At 46.1% G+C, this 12,207-nt stretch overlaps 1 protein-coding gene across 1 annotated transcript in view; it reads right to left on the bottom strand.

The window, feature by feature from the left end:
* Positions 1-12,207, bottom strand: part of PTGFRN (prostaglandin F2 receptor inhibitor) — a 68,481-nt gene that overhangs the window by 22,169 nt on the left and 34,105 nt on the right. Inside the window, exon 4 of the mRNA XM_058538901.1 lies at positions 9,265-9,645. Coding sequence (XP_058394884.1) covers positions 9,265-9,645 — 381 coding nt within the window. The remainder of the gene's footprint in view (positions 1-9,264; positions 9,646-12,207) is intronic.

Below are 12,207 nucleotides of genomic sequence, written 5' to 3'. Positions count from 1 at the left end.
ACATATACACATGTACATATTTGTGAACCACTATTCACTATTCTCATTTCATATCTGAGGAGGCAGAGCTTTAAACAGGTTAATAATGTGCCCATACAGCTCAAAAGTGGCAGATTTGAACCCAGGGCTTCACCCTTTCTACCACCTTTCCAGTACCTTTCCCTCATCTCCCAGAGGAATCAAACTTCCTGTTTTCCCAACTTAGTATTTTCTAAGTACCACTGACGGGCACAGTGACTTTTAGGAACACTGAAGGCCATGACTGGCATGACACCATGGTTACTGCCACAGGGAATCTGACCCAGGAAGACAGCTCCCCATGGGCCATCACCTCAGCCTGGCTGACCAGCGCCATCCAAAATGCCACAACGCAACCTGTGGGGATTTCTCTCCTTACCGATTACCAACTCTTTAATAATAAACCCTTTGATCCTTCATGGCTTAATTCCACCCCCTGAGCATATTCTTCCCAAGTGACACTTGGAAAACAAAGGCTGCACAAGTTACATGAAGATGGGAGAGAAGCGGTGACTTGACTGACCCATTAGTGGTCAGACCACGGAACACATGGAAAAGGAGGTCACCACTAGCTCCCACGCCAACCACCAGCGCAGCTCTCTCCCCTCCTCCTACCCCAGCCTGGTCACGCCCCAAAGCTCCCTCACGGGGATACTGGAACCCAGCTGCCCTCTGCTCTGGCCCAACTCTTCCTTGGGCTCCAGACGCAAACACTGGCACAGAGCCAGGTTCCAGGCATCTCAGTTGGTGTCTCCACGGCATCTCACACACAGGACATTTGCAATCTAATTCACCTCACTCCTACCTGCCTCTGCCAAGACATACACACATATATACATACACACACACACACACACATATATTCTTTTTTTTTTCTTTTCTGTGAGGAAGACTGACCTTGGGCTAACATCTGTTGCCAATCTTCCTCTTTTTGCTGAGGTAGATTGGCCCTGAGCTAACATCCGTGCCCATCCTCTTCTATTTTTTTGTATATGGGATGCCGCCACAGCATGGCTGGATGAACGGTGCATTGCTCTGCCCCCAGGATTCGAACCCACGAACCCTGGGCCGCCGAAGCAGAGCACACGAACTTAACCACTACGCCACCAGGCTGGCCTCCCACACATATACTCATACACACACACACACACACACACACACACACACGCACGCAGCTAAAACTCCACTCCAAACAAACACAGCCAGCTCCTCCTCCTAACTTTCCAATTACTGTTCCTGTTGCCACACTCACACCATTTACCTTCCCAGTCACCTCTGCTGGAAATGTCTGCCATCTCCAATTATCCACTCTGAGGGTTCTTAAGTCTCACACATTCTACCTCCTCAGTGTCTCTTCCATTTCTCCCATTCCAGGCTGCACACACAGTAGGTGCTCTATAAATTTGTGAATAAAAGTGAAACCCTCAGGAACACCACCCTCATCCTGGCCCTCTCTGCCTCCAGCCCAGACTATTATAACCTCCCAACCCACCTGTGTAGGCTGACACAACCGCCAGGTCATCTGTTCGATAAACCTCCTGTGGCTTTTCCTCTCACCTACTGAGTTAAGAACACACTCCCCAGCCTGGTATTCAAGGCCCTTCGTAATGTGAGTCTAACCCATCTGTCCAGCCCCACCACCCACTGCCTTCTTGAATATATTCCAGACTCCATTCGAACGACACCCCTCACCATTCCCTAATCACCTCCTCTTCTTCCAGGCTTTCTGCCTTCCTTCCCACGGCACCCTCTGTCTCAGCAGCTGGGACACCTGCTCAGTTAGTTGTTGAATAAATGACTGAACAGATTCTCCCATTCTACTCCATCCTCCACCCCCATATGGATCTGTTTAAATCCTGTGTATCCAAACATAGCGAAAGGAGAGTGCAGGGGAGCTGCAGCCTGTGGCATCTGGTTACAGGAATTCCAGCTTGGCAGCAGGGGAAAGTCTCTTCACTGACTGGTTGGTCTCCTCATTCTTGTTAAAACTAAATCTTACGCCCCCAAAAGGAGGACTCTAATACAAAGACAAACAAAGTGGCTTCTTGGCTTGTGAACTTACAAGGCATAGGTTCTAGCAATTTAAAGGATGTTCAGGGGGCCTGATCCAAACCCGGGCTTCGGATCCCGGGCGTACACCGACGTACCGCTCATCAAGCCATGCTGTGGCGGCGTCCCATATGAAGTGGAGGAAGATGGGCATGGATGTTAGCCCAGGGCCAGTCTCCCTCAGCAAAAAGAGGAGGATTGGCAGATGTTAGCTCAGGGCTGATCTTCCTCACAATCAATCAATCAATCAATCAATGATGTTCAAAGGTCATTTGAACTATCCACCAGCCTTGCAGGTTGACTTTAGATTTATACTCCTAGAAAAGATATGACTCCACTAGGTCAGAATGGTAAAAGTATGGGGGGGGGGTTCTTAATTTCTTTTTTGTTTTGGTGCATGTGTGGAAGTTTTCCTTTAATATTGTTTTACAATTTATAAAACTGTATGCAGAGACTGTGCCTGGACCTCAACGTCCATGACGCATACACGTCCTCCATGGAGCCCCTCCCACTTAACAGAGAATGCCTCCTTTGAACTCATGGAGCCTGTCACACCTCTACTTCTTATTCAACAAACATTCACCGAGAGTCTACCACTCGCCAGGCTCCGCGCTCTCTACAGATTTTATCTGAACACTGCCTTGAACTTTGGTTCAAGTTTGTCTGCCTTATGCACCTCCTATAGGACTTTTTGCAGGGTGAGAGACTGTCCACCTTATTCATCTGTATGTGCTATGCATGCAGCGCCTTGTACATAAAAGATATTAACACACTTGCTGAATTGGACGAAATTTAATATTTTGCATAAAAATGCTCATTTTTGGCATAAGCATTCCACTACTGATTACCACTAAATTCTGCTTGATCTCATCATGAAATCAGCTAAGAATGCAATGGTGGTTATGCTTTAAGCTTATCAGTTAAAGATGCATACTAAAGTATTTAATGGCAAAATGACATGATGTCTGGGATGTGCTTTAAATTCTTCCAGAAGAAAAAAAAAGAGAGAGGGAGTGTGTGTCTGTCTATCTGTCTGGAGGAGGGAAGAGATATGAAATAAGATTATAAAGCTATTGATAATTGCTGAAGCTGGTGGTTCTTTCTTCTTCTGTGTAAATTTCTTTGTAAATGTCTATTCCAAAAGTTACAAACAAACATCCCACCCACACTGCAAGCCCTTTTTCACAGACTGAGGCCAGTCTAAGCACAATGTTGCCAACATTCTGAGAAGCAGGGATGTGCTCCCTAATCTGGCTCCAGGAATGGTATATGCTGACATACACAGCACCTCCTGAAGCTATGGCCTCAACAGTACCAATGCCCCCAGTGAAAGAGTGTTTTTTGAATATGAGTCATTAAATTCCTTTGTTACAATTTTCAAAACAATGAAAAGCTTTCAGGATCATTGGCTAATTGGTGAAAGCAGATATTTTGTGCTGACTGTGTGCAGGGACCTGACCTGGAGTTTTCACATGAGACTACCTTCTTTTACTCTCAACAATCCTACAAGGAAGGTATCATCATCCCCATTTTACAATAATAATAACCACCGGCATTTATGGAAGGCTTTCTGTATGCCAGGCACCATGCTACCCACTTGCCTTGCATTCTCGCTTAACCTTCACCACAACCTTGAGACTCGTACTATCCAAAGCCCAGAGGAGTGAAGTCTGAAGACTAAGGTCTTGCACAGTGTGCGTGAGCAGAGGTGTAGGAGAGCCTGTGGCTCCATGGCCTGGCTCCCACTAGGACCAAGAACTGCACAACCTCATTCCACACCCAGTTATTACTGCTTCCTCAAAGCCTGCTACCTCCCAGAAGACAGGAGTGATGATAACAGCTGAGGCACTAGTCCTGAACTGTGTACCACAGGGCCATGTCCTAATACCCCCTCTGAAGCTTAGGTAACTTGGTATTGCTAATTAGAGTAACAGGCTGCATGCAGGAGCTGGAGGAAACAGGAGGCGGCGTGTCCTCGCCTCTGTTCGGCTGGTTTGGTTATCTTGAATTGGGCAAGTACTTCAGAGACAGCTGAGCACGGTGACCAACTGTCCGAGTTGCCACTATCATCATTTATATATAACAATTAAACATTCTCTAACATTTAAACAGAGAAGATTACAAATAAGGAGCCGTTGTTTTGGGGGGACATTATACCCCACCTTAGTAGAACCATTAGTACGAGGCTGTACTTAGCATTAGCCATTTCAGAGCAATGAAGATATTATCATTTGAATGGGACACCTATGCCCCATACCCAAAGTGACACCCGTGGGGGTTTTTCTCTCTTCCTCCTCACTCTCTCCTCCCAGAGAAGGAAGAGGGAATTACCAGATTTGGGGGGGTGGGGGCAGGGAAGGGGTGGGGTGTGGCCAGCTCAACCTCTTCTCCTTGGGAGTGGTGCTTCCAGGACACACACATTCCTAGTTCCCGCAGGCCCTAAGACAGACTCCTACGTCTTACTTGGTTAAGAACTTGGTAGGAAGAGTATGCTATATACTGACCCCTGGAACACCAACAAATCACCACCACCACCACCATGAAAACGTACAGAGCACTTAAGTGCCAGGCACTGTGCTACGCTCTTTACATGCATTATCCCACGACACCAAGAAAACCAAAGCTTGGAACTCTTAAGCAACATACTCAAGATAACAGGCCTAGAAGATGGAGCAGGACTGCAAAGCTTGCCCACATGCTCTTCTGTGGTCAGAGATAATCCTGGACAGACAGCTGATAACAGTTGCCCATAAAATTCTTCAGATCTAAATTGTATCTCCTATAGATGGCACAGAACTCTGAAGTTGCTACCAAGTACTTAGCAGGTTAACAGCTTCTTTTAAAGAAAAAATAATTACTTTCCTCACTGACACACTGCTGGAAGAGGGGACGGTTCTCTAGTGGGGAAGAATGCAAATCAGGTTCTTAAGCCTGAACAGCAGAACTCAGCACTGCCTCCTCCTGCTCTTGTACCCGAGGCCCGTGCAACCCCTCCAATTAACACCACAGAAATCTGGTACTAGGGGCGGAGAGCTCAACCATGAACTGATCAGTATCCAGCCCTTGCCAAAGCCTCATTTAAGACATCTGATAGCAGAGAGAGATGGCTTAACATGTAGATTAACCAGCCATTCCTCCAGATTCTCTATAGTTTTAGCCATACACTAAATTGGATCAACACAAAGCAACCTTTGTCCTCCATGGCAACTCAGCTTCTTACAGAAACTCCTTCACATACTTAAGATTTACGCCCTCAGCTTTTATAGAGCATGGGTATAAGAAACATCATTTAAACAATCACTTAGAGTCCTCTGTAAAAGAACAGTTGAAAGCACTGTCCATTATGTTATCCAATGCCCCTTAAATAAAAAAGCCCATGATAAATTCAGTGCCAAGAAAAAGTTTGTCTCTGAAAGGGTTTGTTTTCCTCTACCAGAGGAGAACTGTATAATCACATCTCTTTTTGCCTCAACTCTTCAAAACTTCAGAGGCAAATTCAGCGCTCAGATGCAGTAACTAATTCATCCCAACCACCTTGCAATATCTAGTCTTTGATTTTTTTTTTACCCCTTTTGATCTTGATTTTATTTTTATGTCTCCTGCTTTAAATTGTGCTTCATTTTGCAAGCCAACTTAAATCTTTTTTTTTTCCCCCTTCAAAAGTAGGACATAAATCCTAAGTAAAAGAAGCTTTTTCTCACCCTCTAAAAATCATCATGGTCCTCGCAGCTGCTACAAGTGCTCTTGGACTAGCCAGACCCATTCACATCATTGCCTGATATCTCCGTGTGGTTAACACAATGGAACATGAAAAGACCCCAATCAGCTTCAACCCTCTCATCTACTCAGCACACCAACCCTAAGCAAATAAGAACAAGAACAGCCCAGCTTTTAGGACTCCGTGCTCTAGAATTTCAGAAGTGAAACTGATTCCCAAATCCAAAAATGTTTCCACATAAGATGATAATACCCGGGACAGACTTGACCCAGAGCATAATTCTCTCTAAGCCATCCTAAACATTTCTTTTGAAATAAAAGAAAAAAGCATTAACCATGTGGTACACTCTATTTTCCAAAGATGACTACAGTAACATTTCCCACTCCACATGCCCTGTTGCAAGGTGACCTTGCTATTATCCCATTAAGAGATGGGGTCTCCTTCTCTACCCCCTTGAACTTGGGCAGACTCTGTGAAGGCTTTGACCAATAGAAAACAGCAGAAGTGACACTGTGCAGTCCCAAGGGTAGCTTTTAACTGGCTGGGCACTCCCACTTCCTGCCTCTTGGAAGCTAGCCGCCATGTAAGAAGCGTGACTGTCCGGAGAAGACCATGCTGTGAGAAACTCAAGCCACATAGAAAGGGCCTGGATGAGAAGCCATGTGGGGACAGAAAGAAATGCCCAGGAGCACAGTGACATGTGCATGAGAAAGCCATCTGGAAGGGGATGATCCCCAGCCCTAGCCATCCCAGTTGTCTCCATGTGCATCAGAGATGAACCCCACTGAGTCCTTCCCTAATTCCTGACCCTCAAAATCATAAGCAAAATAAAAAACAGTGGTTTCCAGATGGGGATAGGGGCAGTACCTCACTCACAAGGTTGCTGTGGGGATCAAATATTTAATGCATGTAAAGCCCTTAGCCCAGTGCCTGGCACTCAGTAGGTGTTCAATAAATGGTAGTTATTATTTTTAATCTGTCAAGTAGCAAAATTGAGAGTTTTGTGTAACACCCCATAGGGAACCAGCTTTCTCAAGAGTTCTTTTGTGACAACATTCCACAGTCGCACAACATAAGATGACCTATAGAAATAGAGTACTTGGCAGGTAACCTGTCTCCCTGTCTTTTTGGTCACATGTCAGTTATCTCCAACAGGCCCCAAGTTGCAGGTGGTATGGTATCCACATGCATACACATACATGTTGTATATCTAGAGAGAATCACACAGTCAGGCCAGGTCAATCAGCTTCTGGGCAGAGGATCCAATTGGGAGGTCCTGGAGAAAGTTCCGCTGCTGTACTCATGTCTAACTTGCCTCCTGACTAGTGTCCAAGCAGCTGTAATGGTGTGAGTCACAGGCACAGGGAAGGAGGAGGAGATTTAAGAAGAAAGGAGATGAACCCAGTTGGGTTTTATATCGCTTACACTCCCAGTAGCTTTACCCACGTGCAAATTTCTCTGAATATTCTAGCCTTTCTTTGCAATTCTTGTTTTCCTGTGCACATATTTTAACACTACCCATGTGTTGGTGCTGGTTTATCTATCCATCCAGCCGATGTTTACTGAGTGCCCATCACGTGCCAAGCGCTGTGCAAGGGATGGGGTTCTGCATACCTTAGCATCAGTCAGGGAAAAGCACCCTGATGACTTTCACGGCAATGGTGCTGGCACTCTGCAGGAAAACAAACAACTGGATCCTAAGGATAATAACTGAACCTTTTCCCACAATTTAGTCTCTATTTCTTCTCACTCCCTGGAGAACACAGCCACCAACAAATCCCTTCCAGTTAAAAGAGCCTATTCCCTCCTGGAGCTCCCATCCTGTTTTCTGACAGTCCCTGCATCTTCCCCTGGGTATGCTGGGATCAATGCACGAGTACTTCAAAGAGGCCCTCAAATTGGAGTGCAGGCAACACTTTCTAAAAAAAAAACCATTCGAGCTGTGATTCTACGCTGGAGGGGGAGGGGGTCCCGGGAGTCAGCGGTGGGATTTGACAGCACCACACAATGCACCAAGGATCAGAGCTGTGAAACAAATTCAGCTCCAGAGATGCAAAGTCTTCTTTTGGTGCTGACAACATCTGTTTTATTTTGAAGGTTGCTAAGGAGAGTCCTAGCTGGGCCAACATTGTTCCAGTTCAGTACTTCATAGCGAGTCTCTTGCACGGGGTTCAGACGGCAGGATAAAAGCTTGCCAGATAAGCCCTGCTCCTTTTATTTTTCAGATATCAAAGAGTCACTCTGCTACCAGGGATCACTAACACTCCGCCTAGTCTCACTCTGAATTGGACGCACCTTCTGCTCACTCTTAGTACTCTTCTTCCCCCTGCCCCCTCTGGCCCTGCTTGCCAACTCCCCATCTTTGCCAAATAAAGGCTTATTAGGAAGAAACAGACACCGAATGTGCCCTAACTCCAGAGAAGATGTCGAAGCAGAGACGAGGAAGAGCTAAGTACGAGGGGGGGGGTCACAGAAGGAGGATGTTTAGCATCAGATGAAGGAAGAAATGATTTCCTGGCTTTTAAAGATCTGTTTACCTCCTAATAATCAGAGCAATGACGAATACCTTCATCACGGCTCAGAACACTCAGGGGACAGTAGAGAGACCAAGCTAAAAACATAGAAGAGTTTGATCAGCAGGCCTGTCCCCATCTTTGTGATAAAGGAGATGGGAAGCAAAGCACTCCACTCTCCACTTGGCCCCACCCTGCCTAAGCTTACCTGTAATTAGTTACAAGATAGCAACAAAAATTAGGAAAAGTCAGCCCTGGAGGGCAAGCATTTAGGGAAGTAAGAGATGGGGAAGACGAGAACAGTAAAAAAGAAGAGGACATGACAATGATCTTCACATATACGATACGTTGTTATAAAATGGGTGGCAAGGCGGGCAACAGTTGAGAGCCACTCTGCTCCTCCACCAGGAATGGTACCTGGTGAGAGAGCCCACCACAAGAGCCTAGGGAAGCAGGAAGGCCCCTATATCCAACTGGCATCTGCAAAACAAATCATTTGGGGATTTCAGGGCATTCAGTGAAAAAACCACATTCCATTAACTGAAGAAATTTTCTCTCTGCACTGGGCTTTAGCAAAGCACTAGCTCCTGCCAGAGAGCACCTAGGAGTCTCAGAAAGGGAAGGAAGAATGGCAGAGTTCTCCCTCCAACAAAGATCCACTTCAAAGAGCCATTCAGCAGGGCCCGACCCTGCAAATCTCGACAACAAAAGGAAACTATATCCTCTCAAATGAGGGTATTGAGACAACCGAGGCCACATTATTGAAACATTTCCCTTGCCTGCCAGATCCTATTTCAGCCAGTTTTGCTTTCACCCCCAGCCTGGGATCTATCCAGGATAAAGTATGCTTGCCCTGATATGAAAAACACCAAAATAATGCAAGACGCACAGCTCCCTGACTCCTCTAGATACCCCAGAGGAGGGATTAAGCCAGAGAGGTGAGGAGCCATCCTCCAAACCACTCACCTAGCCAGGTCACATCCACACCGGCTGGGGCAGACATGGCCTCTGCCACCTTGTGCCAGCTCCTGTTGTGCCCGGGTGTCCAGAGCGCCACGTGGCAGAAATAATAGCCAGAGTTTTCTTTGCTAACATCCCGAACCAGTAAATGGTAGGAGCGTGCATCCACATGACTCAGAGCAATGTGAGGAGAACTATGCACCAGGGAATCACGGTCCAGCCGTGCCAACACATGGAGGCCAGGCAAAGTGCTGTCAGGCGTCCTGCTGGAGTACCACGTCACCTCGGGGCGGACGTCATCCGCTCGGTCTGTCGTGATGTTGCAGGTCAGGTCCAGCTCCTTTCCTTCAGCCACAGACACATTCCTGGCCACAGCTGCTCGTAGAACTTGAAAATTAAGAAGAAATACATCTAGATAATCTGGATTAGGTTTGCCCTGTCCACCCCCTCTTTAGATCATCTCCTTTTATGTTCTTATTTATGGCTTTAAAGTTAGAAGGCTTTGTACAGTTGTAAGTGCTTGAGAAATGTTGATGAATGAAACATACCACATTTCTTTTTATTTGATAAAAACAATAATAGCAGCAAACACACATACACTTACTATATGCCAGGCACTGTCCTGAGTGCTGAGTGCTTTACAAATATTAATCTTCAACACAATCCTAGGAGGTAGGTACTATTATTATCTCCACTTTACTGATGAGGAAACAGAAGCACAGAGAAGTTAGGTAACTTGCCCAAGGTTGCACAGCTAATATGTGGCAGAGCTGGGATTCAAATCCAGGCTGTCTGCCTCCAGGGACTCTGTTCTTTTTTTTTTTTTTTTTTGTGAGGAAGATCAGCCCTGAGCTAACATCTGCCAATCCTCCTCTTTTTGCTGAGGAAGACTGGCCCTGGGCTAACAGCCGTGCCCATCTTCCTCCACTTTATATGGGACGCCACCACAGCATGGCTTGACAAGCAGTGCATCGGTGCGCGCCCGGGATCCGAACCGGCGAACCCTGGGCCGCCGCAGCGGAGCACGCGCACTTAACCGCTTGCACCACCAGGCCGGCCCCAGGACTCTGTTCTTAACTGCGACACTATCGTTTGAAAAGAAGTCTGCTGAACATCACAAAACTAAAATTATACTTCCTCCATGGGGCATGATAAGACTTGGGTGATTTTCAGAGAACGGCCAGCTCAGTTCTGACAGGTACATAGTGTTAGTTGAGACTGGGGGCTGGAGGGTAGAAGATGAGGATGAAACCATCTTCTGGGTAAAATAGGGGAAAATCCTAAACAGAAAGACCATAAAAGTGAAACCAGACAATATGCCTTAAGAAGAAAGCCTTCAAAATGTAGTGTACTTAGAGCATCATTTATTCCATTTGACATACCCACCTTAAAGTCAAGCATAAAGCACACATTCTAAAACCAAAACACAATGGTTTTTGGATTATCCATGCCACTGCCCTCTCTCCTTAGTGCGGATAACTAAAAGGAGACTATATTTAGAGTAAGCACTGAAGCATTTGGTGTCATAGTCTCAAGGCAGATCTGGTTTGTGCATTCCCTTGTCAAAGCTTTTTACATGGAAACATTTTACTTTATTCAGGGGATTTTTAAAAAGAAGTTGAACATCTGTAATCAGAGTAGAAAAACATTCAACTTGTGGTAATGCTCTGGGAACCACTGCTTAGATGATAAATGGCCCACACCTCCCCAGGGATTCAGTGGAGGCACAGGCCTGGCCTTCCAGGAAGCGTCACTCAGCGTCAACCGCTGTCCCGAGTAAGCTCAACAAAGGTGCCCAGTTCAGGAAAGACTCGACCTCAAAGCCCATGCTCTCTGGAGTAAACTGCTTTCATATGAGTATTTCCACAGCCTGACAACATTGCAAATAAATGTTTCAGGCCAAGTTCAAGATCCACCTTGATGAAGACAGAAAATGAGGTGGGCATAGTATTCGAAAAAGGAATTTAAGAGTCTCATTTCTCACCTCCACCCACCCTCCAAATTTTTCCTTTTCCTTCACCCCTTTAAAGGGGCCAAAAGTAATTTGACAATATCTTTTGAGAGAAGTCAGGATGGAAACTGTTGCCCTGAGCTTGTGCTGCGGTTTGAACCACCCCACGTACAAGGCTTGCGGTCAGAGACTCTGGAAGAAGCTGGCGTCCTTCTGTGATGGCCACCAGCTACCGGAGGTAAAAGAAGGCTCAGGAAGGAGCCGAGGGAGTGAAGAAGTGGTCCATATGCAGCCGTGGACCATATGTACAGAGAAAACGGATTCTTAGGTTTAGAAATATTGGCAGACATGTCTCTCTAACTACGTAGTTCACTTTGCAATTTTCTCTCTGCAAGTGGTCGAAGATCCTGTCACATCACTAACCATCGTTCCCACAGGTTCTGGATTGGGGGAGTTCACTGGTGGGAAACAGGATGGAGCAGGCTGACAGGAAAAGAGAACCAGTTCTAAGGACTCCTAACGCAGGAGGGGACCTCAGACGAAGCCTGTGGTGGCGCAGGCTTTCTCCTACTGGATATAACTGAATCCATAAACTAGACACCAAGATCTACATCAACCAGATCACTCCTAACACGGAGAGAAACACCGCCACATAGGAAGAGAGCCCCGGCGTTTCAGTAGCCTTGTGCTGTTTATCACAGCAACGCGATAAGAACATTTAAGAAGTCAGCTACGGATAGTGCAGGTGTTGACAACAAGAGAAGACCAGCACTCTAGGGTGGTGGTTCTTACCGGGGGGCCACAAAGAGAATTCAGGGAGTCTGACATGAATGGGAAAAAATTTTATCTTTGTTTTTACTAAACTCTACTTGAAATATAGCATCTCCTCTCATTATGAAACTAAGCAACAAACCAGTGTAGCGTCATCTGTCCCTGGGATTTTGCTCCCAATAGAAATCATAGGTATTTTCACATCACATTACAACTGTTGCAGATAT

The sequence above is a fragment of the Diceros bicornis genome, chromosome 4, assembly GCF_020826845.1.
Source record: "Diceros bicornis minor isolate mBicDic1 chromosome 4, mDicBic1.mat.cur, whole genome shotgun sequence".
NCBI lineage: Eukaryota > Metazoa > Chordata > Mammalia > Perissodactyla > Rhinocerotidae > Diceros > Diceros bicornis.
Note: the sequence above shows the minus strand (reverse complement) of the source record. Positions and strands in the feature narration are given on the sequence as shown.